Raw genomic sequence first — 27,898 nt, 5'->3', positions numbered from 1 at the left:
TTACACATATTTATCTGGAAAAGAGGCCAAGTTATATTTATGAAGAAAACAGCTACATTTTTATGCTCATTGAATTCATCCATTCCCCCCTTCATTCATTCAACAAATCTCTATTGAGTGCCTAGCATATGAATGCCCCTGAGCTAAGTATTGAAAACACACAAAACTGTGATCAACATAGGTGGGCCAGAAAATTACAATACAGTGTGGAAAGGGCCAGTACAGGAAAATGGGTAATGTATCTATTGCGGTCCAGAGGGTCAGATCTATACTTGCAACGTACTAGCAGAGCAGCAGACTACAGCAGGGCTAGCCTCAAGAGATTTCTATTGCTATTCTAGAATAATGAGCAATGAAGGAGAGAAGTGGAAGTAGCTTACCAATGAAGTAATGATTGTCGTGGTGTGAGAGTCCTGCCACTCACTCTCATGGGATTCCCTGAGATCGCTGAGACCCATGTGTGTTTCAGGTGTACGAGGTCGTCCCGTGCCACAGTGACTGCAGCCAGTACATATGGGTCACAGAGCCCTGGAGCGTGTGCAAGGTGACCTTTGTGAACATGCGGGATAACTGTGGAGAGGGCGTGCAAACCCGAAAAGTGAGGTAAGACCAGTCCTAACCACACAGACAAGCAAGACCCACAACCAACTCCCAATTTCCCGTGTGCTGACATGAGCACTCACTCCTCCCCAGGCCCCTGATTAAAATTGTCTTCAGTTTTGTTTTTAGGGATTCTGTTCATGGAAAACTTTAAGAGGATGTGCTTCAAGCAGCAGTTTATAATATTATGGCCTTCTGATTTAGGAAGCTTCATGTCAAGATACTCTGGAAGAGAGGGAACATTATATTGAATCTGAACTAATGCAGAATTTTAACCCCAATACCTTTTTTTCTTAAGAGCCAAATATATTTCTAAGTGCATTTTTTAAATGCTCTATTTAAAACTCTTGCTGCTTGGTATCAAACTGGCTAACTTTGAATACTCTCATCTCTTCTGGGGAGTCTTCCCTGAAATCCCTGGCTGGTTCTTGCCTCTCACTTCTTTAGCTGCACTGCCCAGTAGAGTAGCCACTAGCCACATCTGACTCCAACAGTGTCAAATTAAATTTAAACCAGTTAAGATTACATAGAACTAAAAATGCATCTCATCAGTCACAATAGCCGTATTTCAAGTTCTCAATAGCACTTGAGAGTATAGAAATTATAATGAAAGAACTGGTTTTTTTTTAGCTTTCCCTTCAATTATCTGTATACGGTACAATTATCTATTCCCTTTTGCTTTGTAAATAGATACTCAACATTTCCAAACATATTCTAAACACAGTAACTTTTCAGATCCATTTACATTTTCAGTAAACATCTTTAATGCAAATAGAGAAAAGAGAAGGTCAGTATTGATTGTGATCTCTGATCATGTAATAATGTTCCTGTTTGTTACTGATTGAGTAGTACACCTCCCTAACCTTATCCTCTGCTAATTAAGGTCAAAATGTCCTGCTTCAATGCAAGCATTGGGTGACATTTCAGGATAGATGAGTCTATAAAAGAGCAGGTTTAAATGTATCCAATCACATTCTTTCTCTTTTAAGATGGTCTGGCCTGTCAAGGAGTGGGTGGTAGACTTGGTTTGCCCTGGTAGGAAGGAATGGTGTTTTCACTGACATTTTCTAGAATTGCCAGCACATGGTGATAAAAACAGACACATTTAGTTACTGTTATTGTTGCTTTTTAATTCTCTGCAGACAATGCACCCTCTTACTGCCACACCTGTGGTGGGCCTCTGCTCCACCTCTTAACCTCCAACTTGATTCTATGCTGTGTATTTCTAATACAGTTCAGTTTTCTCACAGAATAATCCTTGCTCCTTAGAAAGAAGAAAGGCCAAGAATTTGAAAAAGGCAAATGAATTTAAAGTGCCTTCCTTTGGGCTGAGAACTTAATCCAAATATTTATTCTGTATCTAGGGTGAATTCTAAAATTGTTAACACCAAATAAAATAAATAAAACCTATAAATATTCTGAATGCCAACAGTAAGGATTTTTTTAGCAATTGTGGCACATTCCAGAAGTGGAATTCAAATGTAGTCAATAATAATGTATCTTAGAAAAATAGTTAATGACACAAGATGTTCATAATATATTGTTGATTTTTTAATGGTATAAATAGTACATAAAGTTTGCTCTTATTTTATAAAAAGAAAATGTAGGTTTAAAATAATAGTCTTAAAAAATTTAAAAACAAATAAATATAGTCTGTTAAGAGTGGTTATCTCTAAGTAATGAAATTATGTGAATTTTTATTATTTCTTCTGATTTTCTTAAAGTGAATATATTACTTATATAATACAAAATTAAAGAAAGAGAAAAGTCTTTGAAAATGAAGATTTATGTATATAACTACTTGATAGAGTATTGGACATCTGTTATTAACTCTGGATCAATAGGTAATTTTACAAGTTAATCCTTATACATTGTGTCAGTACCTATCATGAATGTGATCTTTTCATAGCAGCAAATCAAACTTTAGAGCACTGAAATGCTCTGTCTGCCCCATGTCCTCTTTAAGCTCCTATCAACAGAACATTTTTAAAATGCTATTGAAGGTAGAGCTTTTTCCTGGGAAACTAAAATTCTCCCAAAGAGATTCATAATTTGACTTTTTCTTTCAATAACAAAGTTATATAAATATCTACCTCTGCATATTTTTGTGATTGCTTTTTATGTATTTATCCAGTATACCAAAAAAAAAAAAATGCAGAGGTAGGTATTTGTATAGATTTTTTTTAGGCCAAAAACCCAATTAAGACATGACAAGAGCACAATTTTCCAGTCTCTGAATGTATCCCACAGGGAAAGGACATTTCTCTTAAATTCAGCAGCACTGTATAGAAAAGTGACTCTGCAGAGTAGGTTTGTGAATGTCCTTACTGATTGTAAATCCCTGAAAAAAGTTGGGATTCCAGGTGTAATTGGGAATGTAATTCAACTGACATTTTAAAACATTGCAATAGGTTTGAGAGGCTTGAGAGCTCAAGCCTTTAACCCCTTAAGTTGGCTGACCTTCTCCAAGTTATAGATGAGAGATAAAGTTTTTCTCTTCCACTGCAGTACTAAAGTACACAGAGAGATGATTAAATACGGTAAAAGTAAAGTCTAGTACTAGTCACATTAATTAGATTCCCAAGAGATGAATAAAGACCCCTTCATCATGGCATGCAGTAGAATAAAATGGAATACAAGGTTTGAATTTATTCTATTAAAAAGAAAACTAACAATTTTTAAAAAAGGTCAAGATGTAGGAAGATCCAAAAAACCACATTTAGAGAATTTGTGCTATTACAGTTATAATTGTCTTTTCGCTTTTGGATTTCTTTTAAGGTTAGCAGCAGATGGGAGGCTAAAATTACTTTTAAAATCACAGAACAAATTGATAAATGCCTCTAGTTATCTTCAAAAATTCTTAATGAAGCCTCTTACTTAGAGATTTCAGTGTGCCTGGTCTTTCACTGTATATAACTCAGCTCTACCTTCTCTATGGAATACACCACCTTTTTGAGAAGAAAAAATGCATTATATGCCAAAATTGCAACCCCTCTATGAATCTCTTTGGACCACTCCTCATTAGCTTCTGCCTCATTTGAGTTTCTTTCTTTCAGATATGCAGATTTTACATACACAGTATATGTAAATATATCCTGTATTTAAAGTTTATGATCATGCATGCAAACATATATTTTTAAATCATGCAGAAGCACTACAAATATTTGGGGGAGGCAGAGATCCTTTTAAGTCACCATTTTTGGAGAATTTTATTCATCAGATACAAAGCTTCCTGCTGCCAGCCCTATAATTACCTCTTAACAAGAACCACCTGTTCTATGGGTTAGCCGTTATTCTAATTGTCCTGGTTTCTTCATTTCTAGAAGACATGTGTGTTTTCTGGAAGATATGTATGTTCTCTTCTAGGTGCATGCAGAATACAGCAGATGGCCCTTCTGAACACGTGGAGGATTACCTCTGTGACCCAGAAGAGATGCCCCTGGGCTCTAGAGAGTGCAAATTACCATGTCCTGAGGACTGTGTGATATCTGAATGGGGTCCATGGACCCGATGTGCTTTGGTGAGATGATTGTACTATTTTATTAGTGTAGAGCTTACTTACTTTCTTTTTTTTATACCAACAAAGCAAAGGCAAAAGAGCTTACTTAATTTTTTACCACTGAAGCCTTAAAGATATTATTAAGAAAATATAACGTTAATGTAAAATCTGCCTGTGTGCCATATGTACCAACACATTGTGTGTTTTCTTGGTCTCTTCATTCTCTAACTGAGCCACTTAAAGTCAGCAATGTTTCCTCTCACAGAGGAACAGTTGGACCTCTTGTGAGCTTCATGCTCCTTCCAACCCATCCTCCTATCCAGGCACAAAAGGCCTTCGGTTTGCCTTATAAATACTCAGCATGTTAAGAAACTGCAGTGGCGATAATGATTCCCTCCAGGTAAAAGGGAAAATGAGTGAGTGCTAGTAAAAGTACTTTAATAGTGTCAGGTTATTGTCATTCCTTGCTTTTTGCCCAACCCATTTTATTTAAATGGTAGGAATAATCTTTCACACAGTGGGGGTACTGCAGCAGGAGTATTAACACTAAAAAGAAAAAGGTCCCTGGTAAGAGACTGGGTAGAATGAAGAAAGCTGCGCATCAGTGAATCTTTTTGCACGCTGACTGTGTCCTTTGGGCCTGGAAAGCCAGCTGAGAGTTTCAAATCACACAAAGCTGCTAGATTTCAACAGCCAGCAGAGGCTCTTCCAAGGGACACTGGGAAGAAAGTCATTTAAAACAGAAGTGGCTGGTTACGTAGGACATTTGGCTTACCCTTGGGCACCTTTGAAAAAGTGTATGTTTCAAAAACAGCATTCAAAGCATGGGAAAAAATATATATCTAATGTGGATAATTCGTTGAAATACAATATAAAACAATTTCAAAGAAGAGTCTATGGTGTATGTTTTACAAGGAGAAATTGATTTTCCATCTCAGTATTAACATTATTAAACATGCTGATTGGCAGCCAACTGATAGAGCAGCAGCAAAACAGGGCTGGCAGTTGACTTTAATACACGTTAAATTGCAATAAAGAATCAATTGTTTTGCAAGAGTATGCAAGTGATTTTCCATTCTAATTTCATAGCCTCAGATTTGAAGTTACCCCAAATAGTTGGACTGTATTCTATGTTGTCTGACCATGTTTATAACTGTGAGATTCTTATTGTCTCAGATTATGTTGGAAAGAGATTCCATTTTTTATAAAGTAGGCAATATTGAACATTGGCCACTTGTTAAACATATTAACAGGGGTTCTAATAACAGGAACCACTAAACTGGAACTTTGTCCATTTGGTTTCTGTTTTAAATGACCAAGGATAATTATTTTAGAAGAATAATTGAGCCTTTACCATGTTCAAAAGAGAGTTAATGAAATACATTTCATACCCCTGAGAATTTGCCAAAATAAATGTTTGGATGAGAATGAAATTCAACTAATTGCATAATTGTGCTTCTTGGGCTTTATATTTTACCTACCCTGTTTCCTCACTCAGGCCTTCATCAAACAAACACAGATTAAGCATTTTCTGCCTGCCAGGAACTGCATTATGTGTGGAGAACACACAGACGTGAAAAACATAAGTTTCTCTGAGTGCACTCACACCCCACTGTAGAAAGGAACAAGGCCTTTGTATCATTCACTTTGTATCAGGACAGTAAGTGGTATTCCAATGGTGTGACCAAAGTACAATGGCGCAGAGAAGGAAGAAGCAATTACCTTAGGCCTGAAAAAGTCTAAGGAGGCTTGTCCCTACCTGCTTCCTGTTGTTAGAAACCAAATGTTTTCAGAAGACCATATTCTCTGTAGGAGAGTGGCAAGCGCCTCTTTCTAATATGACATTGTGTTTGGGTGCATGTGTATGTGCGCATTAGGAAAACAAATGTCACTAACACCTAGATAATTATTTAAAAATCATCTTTAAATGAGTTTTTTTTTCAGGTCCAAGAGACTATATATATAAAATATATATTATATTTATATATATATATTACTAGCATTCCACAATATAGAATATGACCATGTATGTATGTGTTTGTGTAGATGTGAGCTGATATGTGTATTAGTATTTGCCACAAAGCATCTTAAGCACCTTATAGCTAGATGGGACATCAGAATCTCATCCAACACCTTCGTTTTATACCCAGAAAAACTGAGGCGTAATGAGGTTAACTACCTTGTCCAAGTTAACCAGTGGCCCAAGTGTTCTACCTCCTGCTCCAGTGCTCTCCCTAATAACACTAGCTGCCATGTGGCTGAGTAGTCACCCTTCTGAGAAGCTGTGTTGTTCCTTTTAAGCCTTGCAATCAAAGCAGTTTCCGGCAAAGGTCAGCTGACCCCATCAGACAACCTGCTGATGAAGGAAGATCCTGCCCTGATGCTGTGGAGAAGGAGCCCTGTAACCTGAACAAAAACTGCTACCACTATGATTATAACATAACAGGTATGCGGGTAGTCATCTGATCACAGAGGTAAAGGCCAAATCCCATGTCGGTCAGCCCTGAAGCATTCGCATCAGTATAGTTCATCGCCATCTGTGGGCCTTTTGGACATGCTGCTTATTCTTCAGAAATTAGTATTTAGTAAATAACAGAAATATTTATCTGCTCTATTTTTTCGTAAACATCAAGATATAAAGAATGAAAATATCACACAAACATTAGCCCTCAAAGTAGGTTGTGAATATTTTAAGAGATCCTGTTTAACACATCCTCCCACTTTGGGAAGGTGCAAATAAAAGAAATATTTTTACCACAGATATCAGCTTTAATGAAAGATATCTTGCTTTTTCAGAAGATGTTTAATTGCTATAATATACTGTGGCAACAGTTCTTGGGGTGTATGGGCAGTTTATAAACATGAACAGTATTATATAAAAATGTCAGCAATCTTAAACTTGCTGAAGATTATAAATCAGTGCTATAAAAGGTGCAGATAAAGAAAAACACATGAGTATTTTCAGAAAAAAAACAGACTTGTTATAAATTTCATTTTTCCCCCCAAATTTGTTTAATCTCATCAAGGCAAATACTCTAGGAAAGAAAATATTTTATTGGTTCTTCTGATTTGGGACAACATTCTGGCTTACTTTGGAATTTTTCACACTGAAACAAACTCAAGAAATTGCACAATGACACATAACAGTCATATTGGTTTTTTGTTTCTTTTGGTTTTTCTTTTTAATTTCTTTTGATAATACAAAGGAAATCAAGGTTCTCTGGGACATGCCATGTTACCCTATAAGAAAAAAGAATTATTTTGCAAAAGACGTAAAATTAGAGAATTAAATAAATATAGCCAAAGTGATTTTTGAAATAAGTCAGTGTGCATTTTACTGCACTCTGTATTACTGTACTCTGTAGACAATAAGTAAAATACATGGTGTTTTATTTGAATATAACCACACAGTTAAAGTACCATCCACAAAGATTATGATTATTTTGTTAATATAAAAGTAATGCCAAGATTTTAAATTCAACTTTTATTAGGAAAAAAGGTTTTAAGAGACATTGATCTGTAGACCAAAGCATTTTTACAATATCGCCAAACGGCTAGCTGTCAAGATTGTCAAGTAGACATCTGCCTTCAAGAATAATCCCTGTAGCTATGTGCAACCCCAGCAATTCCATTTGATTCCTGATATGTTCAAAGCTGGGACCCATATGCTCTGCATGTGGGATGATTGATTATGGAGCTTAGGAAGCAGTTGTGAATTAAGTATGGGATTCAGGTCATCAAAGTTTCATTTGAAATCTGCTTCATACGTAGCCTTCTGTTCTGATGGGCTTCATTCCTTTCAGACTGGAGTACATGTCAGCTGAGTGAGAAGGCAGTTTGTGGAAATGGCATTAAAACAAGAATGTTGGATTGTGTTCGAAGCGATGGCAAGTCGGTTGACCTGAAATATTGTGAAGAGGTGAGTGGATGCTGTGTTTTATCTTCGTGAGTAAATTCTTCCCTAATAATTTCAAGTCATGCTGAGCCAAGTGACCTATGCTCCATGCAGCTTACTGCCAGCAGATGTTTTTCTGCACTATTCACAGGCTGTTAAATATGCTCTTGAAAAGAAATAAGTCCAATACTACTGATTTCTACATATAATTTCCTGTATTTTGTCCTGCTTGGAGCCCAAAGGTATGCTAATTAGCCTATTCTGAAAGAAATGCTTGGGGAACAATAAGTAATCAAGGTGAATAAAGGCAATAAATCTTAATCAGACTACTCATCATCTTTTGTACTTTGATATGAATTTTGTGTAGTGCTTGGGACACCTGCCAAGATCCATCACTTATTCTTTGTTGCTAAACATTGATCACATGTGGTTGGGTGGCAGATTTTTATATTAGGATCTAATACTCAGCTGTGAGAGTGTAATTACTCAAGTCTGATTAAGAGAGAGCTTGGAATTCAAACAAAGGAATAGAGTCTGCCATTATTATCTTTTAGGTATGGAGAATTATACTGGTAATTCTCTAATTGTTAAAAGTAACATCGTGGTAACTAGACATGAGCTTCTGAAATGTGAGGAAACATAGCTGTTGGCCTCTCTTGGTTTTCATGAAACACATTTCATGTTGTAATAATTTTGTCTGATTTCCGTACCAAAATGGTCCTCACATTCCTGCCAAGTTTTGACTCCCCATACATCTGAGATTCAAGGGTCAAATACCAACCAGATTTGGAATGACCAGAAGGAGCTTATCACATCATTAGAGCTCAGTAGACATGGTTGCCATGACTTCTGTTTACACATCCTGGGAGTTATCATAAGCCCACAGTAAATCGCTCCAACTCCTAAAGGAAAACTCTACATGAAAATATCTTAATTCATTTGATATCTTTTTCACGTGGACCTAACTTAACTTTCTTATATCTCTGTCCACAAAAGCAGAGCTTCCACATGTGCCAAGAACACATCTGTTTAAACACAAGTTGTGTAGTTAATAAATGCTGCCTTCTATAATCTTATAACTCAGTCTATTTGTGCCTTAGATTTAAATAATTGAAAATTTCACACTTGAATCATTTCATTTTAGGAACTGATGGCATTGAAGTGATATTACTATTATAAAAAATAACATTATTATTAATGAGGACTATTGTAGTCATCTACTGGCTGGAGAGCTTCCTGTGATCTACTTCTAGTTGATTAGTACGTCCCTTTTTTTGCAAATACACACATAAATGCCCCCATGGGTCAGAATTAAACGTAAAATAAATAGCTCTGAGAGCTTTTTGAAAGCTGAACTGAAACCATACATGACCAATTTTAAATTATTTCATATGACTAAAGGACAAAGCTATAAATAGAGTCTTTGATCTCTTAAATAAACCTTAATTAAAAACTGATGTTTATATTATTTCAATACATTATGTCATTAGTCTTGAGTGGCAATTTGTCTTTAGAATCCTTCCCTTTTGTTTTATAGGTTAACACGAATATATAAAAATAATAGTATCCCAAAGATATTTAACTAATGGAAAGTAATTATGTGTATACTTGTTTGTTCCTCATTTAGGGAAATTCAACCAATTTGGAAATTAAATCTACTTTTTTCTATTGGTTATTAAAAATGTTCAAATAATACATAAGTATACGGAGTTAATGGTCAGGGCCCTTCATTCATCCTCTGCCCTTTTATGATTTTAACAGTTTGGTGTTTGTCTTTCAGGTATCTTTTCATTTTACTGTGCAGCTTTTTTGTTCTACCTTCCTCTCTTCTCTCTCCCCCCATCGACAATATGCTGTGGTCAGGCCTGTGTGTGAGTACAAACAGATCTCCATCTGTTCTTTCAGCTTGGCCTGGAGAAGAACTGGCAGATGAACATGTCCTGCATGGTGGAATGCCCTGTGAACTGTCAGCTTTCTGACTGGTCTCCCTGGTCAGAATGTTCTCAAACATGTGGCCTCACAGGTTTGTTTGTACCACAATTAGTATTAGGCTAATGGCAAGGAATATGAAATAAAATGTCCCCCTTGCTTTAAGTCAAATCAGATAATCTTCAGAAGGGTTGGACTGAGTGTCTTTCTTTCTAAAACCTTTGAGCCTTATTTGTTCCTGGATCTCTTCAGGATACATCACTGTGATGTCTTCTCCCAACAAGATGCATGTTTGCACAACTATGACATATCACTAAAGTTGCATCACTTTATACCCCCTAAAGGAAAAATGATCCGAAGACGAACAGTGACCCAGCCCTTTCAGGGTGATGGAAGACCATGCCCTTCCCTGATGGACCAGTCCAAACCTTGCCCAGTGAAGCCCTGTTATCGGTGGCAATATGGCCAGTGGTCTCCGTGCCAAGTGCAGGTATCAAATCTCAAGATGTATGGAAGCGTGTATTCTTTATCTGCAGAGGCTTGGTTTCAGAAAGATTTTTCAGAGCTTCAGATGGCAAGCTTCTTCTTAAAGATTTTAGATTCCTTGCTATTTTACCACCATTTAATTAGTTTTGACAACAAATACTCCCTGCCTTGTACTTTTTTTTTTTTTTTTTTTTTTTTGAGACAGAGTCTCACTTGTTGCCCGGGCTAGAGTGAGTGCCGTGGCGTCAGCCTAGCTCACAGCAACCTCAAACTCCTGGGCTTAAGGGATCCTCCTGCCTCAGCCTCCCGAGTGGCTGGGACTACAGGCATGCACCACCATGCCCGGCTAATTTTTTGCATATATATATTTTTAGTTGTCCAGATAATTTCTTTCTATTTTTAGTAGAGACGGGGGTCTCGCTCTTGCTCAGGCTGGTCTCGAACACCCGACCTCGAGCGATCCACCCGCCTCGGCCTCCCAGAGTGCTAGGATTACAGGCGTGAGCCACCGCGCCCGGCCTGCCTTGTACTTTTAAAATCATTTAGAGACTAATTCATTTTAATGTAAATTTATTTGCCTGTCTTTGGCTAGAAAACAAATAAATTGTTCAATGTATATTTTATAGCCAGTGCCCTATAGGGCTTCTTCCCTAAGATTTCAAATGCTTCTCTAACTGTTCATAAATCAAAATCAATGGTGCAGAGATGATTGCAAAAGATGAGCTCTGTAATTAATTATTTCTCTTTTCCTAATTAGTTATTTCTTCTTCCATTCCAGGAGGCCCAGTGCGGAGAAGGGACCAGAATAAGGAACATATCTTGTGTAGTGAGTGATGGTTCAGCTGATGATTTCAGCAAAGTGGTGGATGAGGAATTTTGTGCTGACATTGAACCCATTATAGATGGTGATAGAAACATGGTTCTGGAGGAAACCTGCACCCAGCCTTGCCCAGGTAACAAAAGCAAAACAGAATTCATACTTTGGTGATTTCTTTCTAGGACCAGGGTCAAGAGGGGTTGCATATATAAGTTAAGGGATGTCAGCTGTCTTCTTATTCAGTAATATCTATGCTGACAGTCAGATGCTGTGCCTGTGAGCAAAAGGGATCACTGCCTTGTTACTGTCAGGTAGAGCTGAAGTCCAGGTCTCCTGTGTGGCCTCTCGTGACAGCCCCCCCTTGAGTTTTAACATCTGCAGGACATGATAATTAAGGTCTTATGCCCACGCTCAACAGGAAAAGTAAGAAATAAGAGTTGAGAAAATAGGGATTAAAGGTGACCTATTTGGGATTTCCAGAAGGAGAGAATAGAGAAAGAAGGAGAGACAATGTTTAAACACATAATGGCTAAAGAAAGATTTAAGTACTTATAATGACAGCTTACTCTGGGTCCTTGGTAGAACCAACAACAAATTCACACCCAGATACACCGTAGTTAAAAGATAAAATGAAAAAAAATAGAGAATCAGTAAAGCATTGAGAAAAATTTTAAAAAGCAGATTACTTCCAACTGAAAGACAAAGTAATAGTGTGGAAGAAAATATTGAGAAATATTATACAGATTCACTGTTGACAAAATGGGTGCATGCAGTAAAATGTAGAAAGCAAATGTTGTATATCAAATAGTGTAAAAAATTGGCAGATAGCAATAAGCAGATAGTGCAGATAGTGATAAGTGATAATATTTAGGAATTTGAGTTTGATGCAGGGAATTGTAAGGGAAATTTAAGGTCACAGTAAGTTAGGAAACCCATCCTTGAGAAAGATGAGGAGGCAACAATTCATTAGTGAACTGGAAATGAACAAGATTGGAACTGAATTACCTATATTTTACCTCCAAATGTAAAACTTTTATTCTCCTGATTTGCTTATAATTATGATAAGAAAAAATACATCTCTTTAAAAATGTGTTCTTTTGAATAAGATCTCAAAAAAATTAAAGTAAGGATTCAGCAAAAGAATAATGATTAAGCATAAAACATATTTTTATGTAAAATGATATCATTTAAGAAAATTTTAAAAGTGGATAACATATATTTTCAAAAATTAAAAGAAAATGGGATTGAGCCCATGCAAGCTGGAAAAGTTGAAAACGTGAGCTACACATCTTTTTACTCATAATTTATTCATTCCTTAGTAAAATAATTATTTGGGATGATAATATCAGTAATATATATTAATAGTTTATTATTAAGGTGAACTGAATGAAATTGTATATAGCAGTCAATAAAATAACACCTGATAGATTTTGAGGACATTCAACTGTAGTATTGATTGGTCTTTGCGCACATGGATATTTTTATCTAGGTTAAGAAATAATGATTATTTTAAAAAACCAAAAATCTGAATAGCAACTCTTCTTCAATGGGTATAAAGTTTTATTTACATCAAGTAATTAAGTTCTAAAGATCTGCTGTGCAACACTGTGCCTATAGTTTACAATATTGTATTGTACACTTAAAAATTTAAAAGGCTAGATGTCATATTAAGTGACATTACCACAATAAAACAAAAAAACATAAGATAATAAAATAAAATCTTACTTTCTAGAGCTAGGCAACATGTTGCTTCTTAGACATTCCCACACCTGCCAATAATAACCTTTTGTTGCTCCAGCAATTGTCCTCTTTCATTTCCTGCCCCTGAAGCTGACCTGATCTCATTCAAGATCTCACACATAATTCCATTTAATGAAACCGTTTTGCTTCACAGCAGACCCAGCTTGAGACTGTGGCAGCAGGTGAGGGCTCTGGGCAGGACCAACGACTGCACCTTTGGACTTTGATGTCCTGAATGGCCATAGAGTCAACAAAAAGTGACCAAGGCTGAAATTTGGAACGCCCACCTATTCCAAAACCAGATCTCCAGCACCAGCAATAGGATTTGCGGAGCAGAACTGGCATCCTTGCCAGGCACTAGTGTGTGCCTTACTATGGAACTCTGCACGTTTTCATTCTACTTCCTGCAGGACGATCACCCACTCATTTGACTTTTATTCCTAAAGTATAATTAGGTCAGGCCTGGATTTGAGGTTGGAGATAGAGTGGAGACTAGTAGACCCTGTGCTCATACGGCTTACTTTCTAACAGAAGGGACAGTTGCTAATCTCATAGTAACATAAATAACATAAGATTATAAGTGATTTGAAGGAAAATCATAGGATCCCATGATAACATAGAACAGGGCAAACACACTATTTTAATTAAAATAATTACAAATCCAGGAATAGGCTGTTCTTCTCTTATAAATTACAGTCTATTCATTTTGGTTCCTCTCTTGCTAGTTTTCACTAATAATTAGTTTTGAAAGCTAGCAATTTGTAGACTAATAAATATTAAAGAGTAGAGTACTGAATTTGGAAATATATTTCATGTGTTTAATTATCATATCTTTGGCAGGCATAATGTAATTTTATTATTACAATGGTTCATGTGGTCTAAATATAAAATTATGTTTAGTAAAAGGGAGTGGCTCACTCTCATTTGCTGTTATTAAATCTCTGAAGCCTGACATGGTTTATTTTGGTGTGATAATTATATAACTCGCAGACTACCTTTAAAAGATTTATTCAGTTTTGTTGCAAAATACATGATGTTAAATGTCAATAGCCAAAGAGATAAAGCCCAGCAATAAAAAAATGTGTTTTATTTCCATGTAGTTTGCAATCACTGAGGTGAAGTTAGTTATATTACATTCGTGTTGACAGGAATTTTTTTTTTATTTTAACTTTAGGAGTTTTTCCTGCATAATTGAAAACTGAGTAACACAAAAGTGGCATTTCCTAGGGGATAGAAGTGTTTCTAAAACTTGTTTAGATTACTTAAAATTTTTCGTTAGCTTTTTCTTCCTTAGTATTTCCAAAACTTACTAGAATTTTCTGTACTTGAGGAGTACCAAAGACATTCTAATAAAGGTCTACAAAAATCACTCTACTTTACTACTATATGTGTATCTGTTAGTCAATAATTCATGTCTTGCCAGGATTTCTTAATCATGACACAAGAAGTTTTCCCATTAATCAGATCTCCAGGCAACTTTGCACTAATATTAGTCGTCATCAGCATAATATAAGGCAATATGAATTATTCATGTAATATGGCTGAAATAATTAAAGTGATAAGAACCCCTTATGTATTTGTATCTATCATAATTAACTGTGTGCTCTGACCAGTATCACCAAGAATTCAGTCCTAAAGAATGGATGGGTATATGGTAAAGGTGAATTTCATTAAATCTTTTTTGCTCTTAAAATGATTGAAGATGTTGAACACATGGATACACTATGGCCCAGCAATTGCCCTCCTGGATATATACCCAATAGAAATGGACATATAAATTCATCAAAAGACTTGTACTAAAATGTTCACAAAAGCAAAAGAGAAAGAATTTACATCTCCCCACATGCCCATCAATAGTAGAATGTCATCTAAATTGTGGTGGATTCACACAATGGAATAAAGTAGAGTAAGAATGAACAAATTAGACATATATAATATGTGAGGGTTCTGACAAACATAAATGAGAGAAAGAAACCAGACACAAAAAAAGTACATATGGCACAATTTCATATATCACGTGAGGGAGGGTTCTGAGATTCTGGAAATGTTCTGTTCCTTGATTTGGGTGTTGATTGCATGATTATATAATTAGATTATGAAAATTCCACTATCTGTGCATTTATGATATGTGATCATTTTTCATGTTTATTCTTCAATGAGTAATTTTTTTAAAAAAGAAAGTTGATTGAAGACATAGATCAGAGGAAATGGCAAAAATTTCCAGTATTGCAGCTGCTCAATTGGCTCTCTGACCTCCACTCCTCTGGGAAGAAATAGAAATAAAACATAAATACCAGCTTTATCAGCCTTGGACTTCAAGCTCTTTTGAAATGCTGAGTACCTGGAAGACAAGTTCTATGTATATTTAGGTTTTCTTTGAGTAGTACCAAGTGCTTAATGAACTCCTTTACTGTGGTAATGATAACAGTGGTGGTAGGTTTTAATCAAATATTTGTTGTGCCTAAAGAGAGGATGAATCATAATAGACAAGTTCCTTTAAGCCACAGTTTACATTTGATATCATTAAGCAACACATAGACCAATGACAGCCACTCAGAAAATAACAATATTCATCCAAAATTATAAAACTACATACAAACTGGCAAAGATGAAATACTTATTGAAACCCTATAAATACTACATGTAAACATTGCCCCCAGTAGGGCTAGAATTAAAATTACTGTCTGGCTGGCTTTTCTCCATGGGTGTGGGTGTAAACTACAAAACTGTTTTACAGGTGACTGTTATTTGAAGGACTGGTCTTCGTGGAGCCTGTGTCAGCTGACTTGTGTGAACGGTGAAGATCTAGGCTTTGGTGGAGTACAGGTCCGATCCAGAGCAGTGATTATACAAGAACTAGAGAATCAACATTTGTGCCCAGAGCAAATGTTAGAAACAAAATCCTGTGATGGTGAGTGCTACAATTCATGAAATTTCTTCGTTTTAGTTTTGTGTTAAGCAAAAGCATAAGGTAAATTTCTGTTAAATAAGTAAATTTGCTAAGGTCTCACTTAAGGCTGAGAATTGAATTAAAGGTATGATTCCAAATTCTAATGATTTAGAAGAAGAGAAATCCTGCCACCTTTCATAAATTATATATAAAATAGTGTAAAAATGTTTCCCAGTTTTATGAATTAAAGAAGGCTGAGATAATTAGGAGGACATTATTTGTGCACCTATAACAGTCATAATTGGGTATGAATCTAATAATATCTTCAATTTATTTAAATATAATGACAGAATTAAAGAAAATTTAAAAATCCACAGCAAAGTGAGAGATTTTACTATGTTCTCAGAAATTGATAAATCAAATTTTGGTAAGAGTTAATAATTTTAATCTAAATTTTAAATAGAACATATATGAACATATATGTTTTGTGTATATGTATACACATATATAGAATCATTCACTTCGTATAGGCAATATATGACATATTCATCAAGAACTACAGAGTATTGCATGTCATAGTTTGTGAATAACACAGGGAAAGTATCAATGAAAACAAAATAATTAATATCTAATGGAGAATGTGTGGCTCAAGAAACAGCCTTTTTATTCCTACTTGTGTTCTGAAATAATTAAGAAGTATGACATATAATAGCAAGTAAGAGGCAAAATATTATCTTTCTTACCAAAAAGTTAGAGGAGAAAGTTTAAAATGTTGAAGAACACCTAGAATAAAAACCAAATGCCCTAGATGACTTAATCCAAGAATTAAATAGAATTATCCACTCTGTCAGTTTAATCTTCTTAAATTTACCAATTAGATAAAACATTCCATATGCCCAGTACAGGATAGGTAAAGAATGGAGAAGAGTCAAGGGTTATAATAAATGAAATAACTCTCAAGGCAAGAAAGAGAATTATTCACCCCAAAATGACAATGAAATAAAATTAGAAATCGATAACAATTATAAAAATTCCCCATGTGCACATGCAGAAGTAAAAACCGAAAACCACACTTCTAGAGCATTACATATCAAATGGTATTTGGGATGCAGCAAAGAAGTACTTAGAGGAGAAATTGAAGCTGTAAATGTTTCTGTAGAAGGCAGAAAAGTTAAAAATGAGCTAAGCTTTCAACTCAAGAAATTTTTTTAATATTAAAAAGAAATAGAATGTAACCAGTATAGATAACTATAAATTCAATGAGATAGAAAATAAAGAAATGAGATAATCAACAAAACCAATGGCTTGTTTTTTTTGCAAACTAACAAAATAGACTACCTCATGGTAAATAAAATCAATGAAGAAAAAAGGAGCAAATAGAGCTTAGAAAAATATAATTCTGTGAATTGTTTTTGCTAATAAATGTAAAAACTTAAATTTACTATGTTATTATAATTTATCAAGAGTAATAGAGAACCTACACCATGGAATATATCACTATTTTCAAATCTATCAAACATGTTACATGCAGACAGACTTAAACTTGACTTATGAATTTTACCAAAATTTGAAGAAGCAGACAACTTCTATTTATGTGAAATCTCTAATAAAAAAAAGTTAAACAGGGAAAAAGTGAGGAAAATGCCCCCAACTTCTATGATAGTATAACCTTGACAGTAAAACAAGTCAATAAAAATCAAGTTACCTATGTAAATTGATGGCAAAACCATAAAAAAATAAAATATCAACTAACAAAATCAATAATGTATTTAATAGTATCATGATTAATTATAGTTAATTGCAGAAATACAAAGATGGCCAAATATTAGAAAAATCTATTAATGCAACTCATTAACAGATAAGAGAGAGGATTTTTAATACAAATTGAAAAAGTGTTTATAGAATTCAATCCTCATTCACAATAAAAACTTACAAACCAAACTTGAACTTGAAGGAAATATTTTGACCCAGTAAATGATATCTACCAAAACTTATAACAATAATGATATATGGGAAAACACTAAAGACATTCATTTGCAATTCAAAACAAAACAAGGATGCCCACTTTTGCTACTTCTTTCCAACTCAGTGAAGGAGGTTCTAGCCAAAGCATAATCAAAAGTTTAATAATTGAAAATAAAAAAATCATCATTCTCATATTTTATGATTTTCACATTTAAAAAAATCAAGAGAATTTATAAACAAGTATTTAGAAGTAAGAAGAGAATTCAGAAACATTGTACAATTTAAAAAACAATACAAAATAGTCTCTTTTTTATCAAAAAGACTCAGTTATAAAATTTATTTGTAAAAATTACATTAACAATAAAAATAAAACCATATGAAATAAATCTAACAAAATAATATAAGATAGATATGGAAAAATTTTTTAATCTTATTGGAAGACATAAAGAAAGAACTAAAACATTGGTGAATTAGACAATGTTCATGGATAAAAAGCTTCAATATTATAACATGTCAATTTTATCTAAATTTACCTATAAATTCTATGCAATTTGAATTTTGCCAATGTAATCTGAGAAATTGATTCTAAAATTTACATAGAATTTGATACATTTTTAAAATTTAAGACTACACAAAAATACTATATATCATTTATGTGTATGTGATGTGTGTCTATGTACACACCTATATATAGTAAAAGAATTAAAAGCATGGCAAAAAAAGTCATACATCTCATTCAGAATAGTGTGTATTGCTGGACAGGCAGAAGGAGATGAGATTAGGAAGAAATATAATAGAATGTCAAGTTTATTTCTTTGTTTTATTCCTCAAAAAACAAATGAAAGCTAAAGAAAATTTGGCTAAATGGTAATATTTGTTAAAATTGCATGAATGATAACTGAATATTTCTTTTATTTATTCTCCATACTTGTCAGTATGTTTGATATTTCATAATACTTTTTTAAAAAATTGAGTAAAATTAAAAACTCAGGTTCCCACCAGATGATATGACAGAAAACATGGAAAATTAGTTGGGATTTAGGTTTATAGCTGCAGTTTTATAACATTTGCATGGCAACTGCAGGACAATAAATTGACATTTGAATCATCAGAGATGGATTGCTTGTCACTTTTCAGTTGTTCATCAATATTTTATTAATACTCGATCCCCATGATCGTCCTTTTGGGTAACAGAATGCTTCTGTTAATGTTTATCTTGTCCCTGCAGATGGACAGTGTTATGAGTATAAGTGGATGGCCAGTGCTTGGAAGGGCTCTTCCAGAACAGTCTGGTGTCAAAGGTCAGATGGTGTAAATGTAACAGGTAAACCTCCAATTTCTCCTTGTTCTTTGAAAGTCTTCCCATAATACACACGTAATTAGTTAAAGAAAATAATGAAAGAAACTAAGATACTCTTTCAGTATTCAACACCTGGTTGGGATTCAGGGCTCCTGAGTTATATACTTGTCCGGTGACCAATAACAAATTATTTTATTTTATAATGTTTCAAATTTCCCCTCACCTAGCCCTTTTAGATATTACTGCTGGACCTTATTTAATTAAAATACGGTTTCACTCTAATAAATGATTATTATAAGTAAATAATTTTCAGGTTATTTTTCCTAGAAATTTTATATATTAATAAGTCACTACATGTTAAGAAAAAAATCATTTTTTTTTACTGTTTCTGCTTCTGTGCCTTGAAAGCAATAAAATTATAGACTAAAAATGTCACTGAGGGAGCACAATTATACAAATCCAAATATCTTGCTTGAATTAGAAATCTATGATTTAGAGTGTGTTTTTTTAATTAACTAAGAGGGAAGACCTATCAGTAAATCTCAAACTCATTCCGAAATTATCTTATATCCAAAGAAGAAACTGAAAGGAAGAACTTTTTTAAAATTGTACCTGGCTTAAATATGCATGCAAGGAACTACTCCAATCTGCAATTACTAAGCATTTCTTTATCTGAGCCCAGTAAATGCAAGGGATCCCAAGGACCCCTTGAAAGGGGAAGAGACTTGGCTCCCGATAAGTAGTGAACCACCCTGCAAATTTCCTAGTAAGAAATGAAGGTCAGAAGCAGAACCTCAACCCCAGGCACATGGACTTATTGCCTCTTCTTAAATAATTTCTTTTTATAGATCTGATCTACAGGAATCACCATAGCACAGCAGCAGGAGTATTGACAGTTCCCTGCTCTGGGGGACCTGCCAACTTCTCCTGTGGGGAGAAAATGTAATGTGCATTTGGATGCCTCTGAGCGATGTCCATTTATAAATTTAACTTTAATATATACAGTAATATAACAGGAGCAAAATCAATATGGTTTTTGAAAACTATCAATTTTTATATTGAATTTTAAATTATCTGGATTTATTGAAGCCTAATTACTTATTTCATCCCTATGGAAACTGGATCAGGATGTCAAACTTTATTCCTGTGAAAATATGATTTTATATATGAGAAAGCTGCATTAAGAAGTCCTTGATAATAGCAACTCCCAGTGGACACAAACATAACAAAGAAAAGACAACTCCTAGGAAACCATTTGCTCTCTCACAGTATTATTATTTGGGAGAAAAATCTGCCCCAATGCCCACTCTAAGTGCTGTGGGGCAAGAAAAGCCCTAGACAGGGAAGCATGGGCTTTCTGAACCAGGAGGTATTAATAGAGGTCGTCCATTAAACTCAGAGATTAGAAATAAATGTCTCCATTTTTCTTTAAACAATTCAGAGGCAATTTTATAGCCTCTCCTGTAAGTTTGAATTTTTTTTTCCAAATATGGATTCAAATAATATTTGTCTGCCTTTCTTCTGCATGTTAAAAGCTCTTTTCCCACTGCAGTTGGGGCTATTCCCCAATGCAAAGGTAAGTTAGACCTTAAAAGATTTACCTGTGGAAACCACATTTTTAATTTCTTTTTAATATAGCCAAGTGTCCAAGGTATTTGTTTCTAATACTGTTTGGTACCAAAAGCCAATGTGTAAATGATTTGTGATAAACGCTCCATGCATTCTTCTTTCATCTTTTAGGAGAGGTGAGATTATGAGAAATAGGCAAGCATATCAAGTATATTATCTACCTTGAGCAATTGCTTTAATTTATGAATTTTTCCTTATAAGAAACTCAAAATATTGCTTTACTTTTTCTTCATGTGTTTAATGATAATAACTTCAGTATGGCCAATTAACTGCAATTGCTTTGCAGTGATTAACTGCTTTTCCATTACAACTTTTCCATGAGTATTTTCTATTTATAATATTGAGAAAAAGATAAAGAATTAGCAATAGACACATTTGATTAAATTCCAGGGGATCATAAGTTCCATAAAGAAAATCTTTGCTTTGCTAACATTCTGTTAACCTGAACAAATGCAGTTTGAAAATATGAGTTTCTTTCATGTTGCCAATGTTTCTTCATGACATCTGTTCCCATCTTAAACCTCACTTACAACAACTGAGGCACAAATGATACTCGGAAACAAAGAAGAAAGAGTAATAAATAGCTGCAATATCAAGTTAAAACAATAGGGCAAAACAAATGACTTAGTAGTTAAACATTCATTTTCTTCTCTCTACCCACAAAATATCCTCAATTATCAGGAAGAGTCATTTTACTCAAAAAGACATATACATTATAAAACATACACTTATGAGGTGGTCACATAAATTAAAGAGTTATCTCAAGAGACATGAATATTGTTTCAAATAACCAAGAAAGATTTTTAACTTTAAAAGAAAATTAAATCTGCTTTTCAATTGCTGGACTCAGGAACTCCTGACAGAAATAGTTTGTATACAGCTAGTATTTTCAAAATAGCAGCTATAAAATCATCCTTTCAACAAATGCTTATTGAATACCTGCTAAGTACCAGGCATTGTGCTGTTACCCCTGGGTAAGAAGGGCCTCACATTGCTAAATAAGCGGTCAAGGGTAACCAAATATTTTACAGTCAACCACCGACAGAAAAATCCGTGGGATTCCCAAAGTGGTTGAAGATTCAAAGACAAGTCTCTAACAGCAGTGTATTTTTATCTCAGCAAGAGATATTATTTGTCAAAATAATGATTCTCTCTTCTGCAGGGGGCTGCTTGGTGTTGAGCCAGCCTGATGCTGACAGGTCCTGTAACCCACCGTGTAGTCAGCCCCACTCGTACTGTAGCGAGGTATGTGGAAATGCACCAGGGCAGACAAGCCAGCTTTGTCCTTTGTCATCCCCCTGTCTCTTGTGCAATAGATGCCCCACCCCAAGAAAAAGCATGTCTTGAGGCATAAAAATTCTATTTTTAGACCTCTCCTTTTATCAATATAAACAATTCTGAATATACTTGCTTTCACTTTTAGAATACATTCCTGTGTAATATTTAATACAAAAAGTTTGTTCTTTTTTATGTAATGAAGACAGAGATTACCTGTAGCAAATTCCCAAAACAATCCTTGTTTAAAGGCTTCTCTTCGAGTTGGGTCTGTTATGCTTTCAGAGATTACTTTGCATGCCGCTCTTCTTGTTCTTCTGCAGACAAAAACATGCCATTGTGAAGAAGGGTACACTGAAGTCATGTCTTCTAACAGCACACTTGAGCAATGCACACTTATCCCCGTGGTGGTGATACCCACCGTGGAGGACAAAAGAGGAGATGTGAAAACCAGCCGGGCAGTACATCCAACCCAACCCTCCAGTAACCCAGCAGGACGGGGAAGGACCTGGTTTCTACAGCCATTCGGGCCAGGTGAAGTGACTGGACAGTGTTGATGTAGAATTCCTTAGTTATACATTTAGCTAATGCCAAATGATTAAAAAAGTGAGCAAGCATTTTCATGTGAACTACTTATTATTTCATCTATATGCATTTATTCTGATATTGCTATCTATTCTTCTATTTTTTACTGTTATGAAAAAGCACTCATGCTCAAAGTTCAAAAAAAATGAAATTACTTCCTTCTGAGAAAAGTTTTGAGATTGATATTATTTATCTTAATCCCAGTCCTAAAGTTACAAGTATAATTAATTTTAATTTGAATTAGGAAAAAATGTGTGTCGTCATTCAGAACTGGGACAGGTGAGAGTATAAGGTCATTCTAGAATTTTTAGTTTGATCATAAGAATGGTAATAGCTTGAACATTAAATGGGAACATCAGGAAGGCAGTCCTGTGCCAGGGGCACTTGGTAGTCAGATCAATTTTTATCAGCTCTAAGACTCAAATACTCAGAATCTGTACTAGCACTAGATACACAGGGGCAGGGATGGAGCCTTCCCTTCTGGACAAGATGATCCAAACTCGGAGGATCAGACCTTTTCATAATAAACAGACATCTCTTAATGATCTAGTAATGGACTTAAAGCCAATACAGGCAAAAGCTTGAAGACCTGATAAAATGCTATTCTCTATTCTGCATGCTTTCTCTCTACAGTTGGATTTAATCATACACCCATTCCTACAGCTAACCTGGTGCCAAAAAATGTGCTATAAGGGCCATATAGCAGCTAAGGTCATGCCACTTTTTCTCACACCCTGGAGGAATTACTAGTCATGACTAAAGAAAATCTCCAGGTAGAGCCAGATGTAGTCTGCTTTTTAATTCCATTAGAAACATGAGAAAAGAAGGAAGGAGTTTGCATAACTAACACATCTCTATTTCAAATACATTAAGTCAAAATACTTTGGAGAATCAGTATTGGATTTTTAATGTATTTTAAATATTTGAGTAATTAGCTTTTAATCATATCAAAGCTTTGGATAAGCTTTTAGCTGAAAATATTTTATTTTGCAAAGCTGCCTTATCTGTGTGACTGTGGGAAACTCTTCTCTCAGTGTTCAAGACAGTGGATTAGCAAAGACCAGTAGCAATCTTGGCCTTGACCAAGAATTCAGTCATACTGCCTCACGTCAAAACCAGTATTTTTTTGTTTGTTTGTTTGTTTGTTTGTTTTAATAGAATGACATTATTGTCATTATTTTTAATTTAATGTATAGTTTCCCTAATATTTGTTGAAGAACTCTCAGGGCAGAGAAACCAATAGTGGAGCAGCTCTTTTAATTCTAAACTCACCTCAAATTAAAAAAAAAAATCTTTAAGATGAAAAAGAAAGGATATTTAGAATATTAACGGAATTTATTTCTAGCAAATGAACCTCTAACTTGTTACAGCTCCAGGCAAAATAGTTCCACAGTACCAATTTGCTTTTGGTGCTGTTCAAATATTGAATAAACCAGAGTCTCCATGAGTTCAATTTGCCCAATCTATAACTTTAACACTAATATCATATGTTTAATCAGATTTATGCAATAAAAAATATGTGTTGATATGAGAATCAAATTAAATTAGGCAGCATCATTAATAGAAGTTTATCAGGGTATAAAACTAAGAAGTTCCAAGAGAATGAGACCAGAAACTAAATTATTATAGAAAAGGTCCTGTCATATCTAATTCCATATAATAGAAAAGAAAGAAAATATTTATAGATCCTTTTATTAATATATGTTAATCAAAGTAATTATTTTTGCAAGTGATAGTATCAGGCCAATTTTAAAGCACACTGTAAATGTAAACTATATAAAAGATTATTAATTCCAAAAGTTAAATATATTCACTTTCATTTCATCTGGAACAAAATAGTAAAATGACAAAATTGATGTTTAAAGACCTGTCTCTATCAACTCTAGGTTGTCGGACTTTCTTAAAATTGCATAATTTTTATCATTTTCTATAAATGCCAATCTCAAAATAGATTAAAAATTCAGAATAAAGTGTTTATATAGCATTACACATGTATTGAGTCTGAAGTAAAATTCAGATAAGAAGCAGAAGTTTAGACATATAAACATGAAATCTGAACTCAAACATTATTTATTACCTTTCAGTTCAATTTTCATTGATATCTTTCATGAAGCCGCATCTAACTCATAATAGCAGCTTTGCATTAAATCATTAATGGTGCCAAAGCAATAATTCATTTTGAGTTTTGAAAGAAATTGATTATATGTGACTGGTTATTGGTCATAATTAAAGATTGTCTCCTATACACCAAACTAATATAAATTAATAACTAATATCCATTCTTCTTAGATGGGAGACTAAAGACCTGGGTTTATGGTGTAGCAGCTGGGGCATTTGTGTTACTCATCTTTATCGTCTCCATGATTTATCTAGCTTGGTGAGTGTTTAAATATTTCAAAATCTAACGGGATAAATAATGTCTCTATTTCAGAGAAAACACTTTCAGTTGACCATAACACAGAACCAGCAAACTAACATCTCAAATAAGTATTCTACATTTATTTAGTGTTCACAAGAAGTTCTAAATAAACATGGCATTAGTCCTAGATGGCCTAATAGCTACCAAATCTGAGCCATTTAGTTTCTGTACATGAGCCAGAACTGTATTATGTCATCTCAGTTTTCTCTTGCAAGTATGCAAGAGAATGTTGCTTTCTATGGACGATGGTGAACTGTAGATTTTTATATTGGATTACTGCTGGAGAAAGATACAATATTAATATCTAATCTTATTCAACTATCTTTTAAATCGTGTATTATTTATAAATTATGTGTTATTTACAAAGGTCTCTAGCTAAATACAAATGATTATACTATGATGTTATTTCTATTGTTACTACTAAAGGAATTCCACCTAATAACTTATCTTTTATAGGATAGTGAAATAATTGAAGTTTATTTAAAGTTTATTTGGAGCATAAAACCATGCAATCCAAAGAGATCAGAAAATCAAATTCTAAGTTTGAATTTAGGCAATGTAAACAATTAGGCACTTTGGGTCTATCAGTTTTCTTTTCTTTTTCTTTTAATTCCAAGCAGTCAAATTTATATTTAAAGACCAATTTTCTTTCTCTCAATTTTAATGAATTTTTTACAGCAAAAAGCCAAAGAAACCCCAAAGAAGGCAAAACAACCGACTGAAACCTTTAACCTTAGCCTATGATGGAGATGCAGACATGTAACATATAACTTTTCCTGGCAACAACCAGGTTCAGCTTCTGACTTTGTAATAAATATCCAGAGGCCACGATGAAAGTATCCAAACTGTGTGGATTAAAATGCATTTTAACTGTTTAAAAGAGCATCATAAAGAAAAGAGTGAAAATCATACTGCCACTGGAGATATTCAAGACAGTGCCACTTACATATGGACCATCAACCCTGAGAATTCTAGGAGATTTAGTTGAATACATGCTGCATTCTGAGAGTTTTATGTCATCTTTTCTGAAATCTACCAACTAAAAAACCACTTTCATCTCTAAAAAATAATGGTGAATTGGCCAGTTAGCATACCTGATACGAGACTGTCTGCAGTGTTAACTTGTAAAACTTTCTAGCATGAAGAGTTTATACAAAGATCTCTACAATACTATAGTCAAGCATAACAACATGTATACTCGATTGAATGATACACATTATTATGTCAGATTATTTACTTGTTAGTAAGTAATTTTAACAACGAATAAGAAATAAGCTTTAAGCTAAGCAGAAAACCCGTTAAATAAATTCAGCATCTTGGTGGTTGATGGTAGCTTTTATTGACCTGAATTGCAGAGACGAAGACTCTTTTCTAAGACTTTATTCTTGTCTCTCTCCAAAGTATGAATGCTGGACATGTACTAGTATCTTAGAAGAAAGAGTCCTCAAGTTCAGTATTTTATAGTGGTTATTGTCTGAAAAACTAATTTACTTGTGTTAATAATAATACGTTTCTACTTTCCCTAATTTTCGAACTGGTTGCCTGCATCTTTTTTGCTATATGGAAGGCACATTTTTGCACTATATTAGTGCAGCATGATAAGCACTTAACCAGTATTGCCATAGAAACTGCCTCTTTTCATATGGGATGAAGACATCTGTGCTAAGAGTGTCATAGAGACATTTGCAAGTTCTTGTATCCTGAAGAGAGTAAAGTTCAGTCTGGATGGCAACAGGATGGAATCAGCTATTACACCTGCTGTATACACTCTTCCTCATCACTGCAGCCATTGTGAAATCAGCAACATGGCGGTAATTTAAGTGTTGAAGTCCCTAACCCTTTAACCCTCCAAAAGGTGGATCCCTCTAGTTGGTTTGTAATTGTTCTTTGAAGGTTGTTTATGACTAGATTTTTATATTTGTTATCTTTGTTAAAAAAAGAAAAGAAAAGAAAAAAAGGAACTGGTTGTCTTTTTAATTTCAAGCAGATGGAGAAAATAATGTATGTAATGACTTTTGTAACAAAAAGAAAGCAAAATTATGTGTTGATTTTTCTTGCTCCCTGATTTGTTTTCCCAGTTTCAGATTGGACTGTCACGCGGGCAGTATTTCAAAATCCATAGTCTTTTGTCTTTCTTACTGGTAAAATTTGAAGCAGTCTTTTTAATGTATGATTTCAAAAACTAAAATTTTAAAAAGAGAAGAATAAATATCTTGTCCAGGACTTCATTAAATATTTAGACCAAGGATGGCAAACTTTTTCTATGAAGGACCAGATAGTAAATATTTTCAGTCAGGTCAATGTCACAATTTCTTAATTTTGCCATTCTGCTGATGCAGCCATAGACAATACATAGTAAGAAAAAGAATGAACACGACTGCTTTCCAGTAAAACTTTCTTTACAAAAACAGGCAGCAGGCAACCTTTGCAGGTCATCGTTTGCCGACCTCTGCTCTAGATGTTTTTTAATGCTAACTCTCCATGGTGTCATCTTTAGTTTTCATTCATTTACCCTTTGACTGCAATCAGTGTTTAATTTCAAAGGTAAAAATTTACAGTCATTAAATTTACCATTTTATTGGAAGTACATATATTTTTCACAGATGTAGCCCTGGGAACGACACAGTGGAACAATATCTAATTTAGCAGATTTCTTTCATATGAAAAAGAAAATTCAAAGGTACCATTAAAAAGCAATGCCATTTTTCAGGCAACATTATTGCAAGAAACTTTGGCAGAGAGGAGGACATTAGGTTTTAAGTAATGAAAAAAAAAGTGTAACAAGCTATTTTATCTTAAACATATAGCTGTGTTGTTATAAAAGTGGTTTGGATTAGAAGGTATTTTACCTTCATACTGGAGTTTGAAC

General features: G+C 34.3%; 1 protein-coding gene across 1 annotated transcript in view; it reads left to right on the top strand.

Moving 5' to 3' along the window:
* Nucleotides 1-27,060, top strand: part of THSD7A (thrombospondin type 1 domain containing 7A) — a 226,359-nt gene extending 199,299 nt beyond the window's left edge. The window contains 13 exon segments of the mRNA XM_045564151.1: nt 470-603; nt 3,967-4,120; nt 6,401-6,545; nt 7,903-8,018; nt 9,900-10,017; nt 10,268-10,413; nt 11,188-11,362; nt 15,704-15,877; nt 19,050-19,145; nt 21,913-21,995; nt 22,349-22,559; nt 24,900-24,987; nt 25,708-27,060. Coding sequence (XP_045420107.1) covers nt 470-603; nt 3,967-4,120; nt 6,401-6,545; nt 7,903-8,018; nt 9,900-10,017; nt 10,268-10,413; nt 11,188-11,362; nt 15,704-15,877; nt 19,050-19,145; nt 21,913-21,995; nt 22,349-22,559; nt 24,900-24,987; nt 25,708-25,792 — 1,725 coding nt within the window. The 3' untranslated portion in view covers nt 25,793-27,060.
* Nucleotides 27,061-27,898: the final 838 nt, after the last annotated feature.

The sequence above is a fragment of the Lemur catta genome, chromosome 11, assembly GCF_020740605.2.
Source record: "Lemur catta isolate mLemCat1 chromosome 11, mLemCat1.pri, whole genome shotgun sequence".
Classification (NCBI taxonomy): domain Eukaryota; kingdom Metazoa; phylum Chordata; class Mammalia; order Primates; family Lemuridae; genus Lemur; species Lemur catta.
Note: the sequence above shows the minus strand (reverse complement) of the source record. Positions and strands in the feature narration are given on the sequence as shown.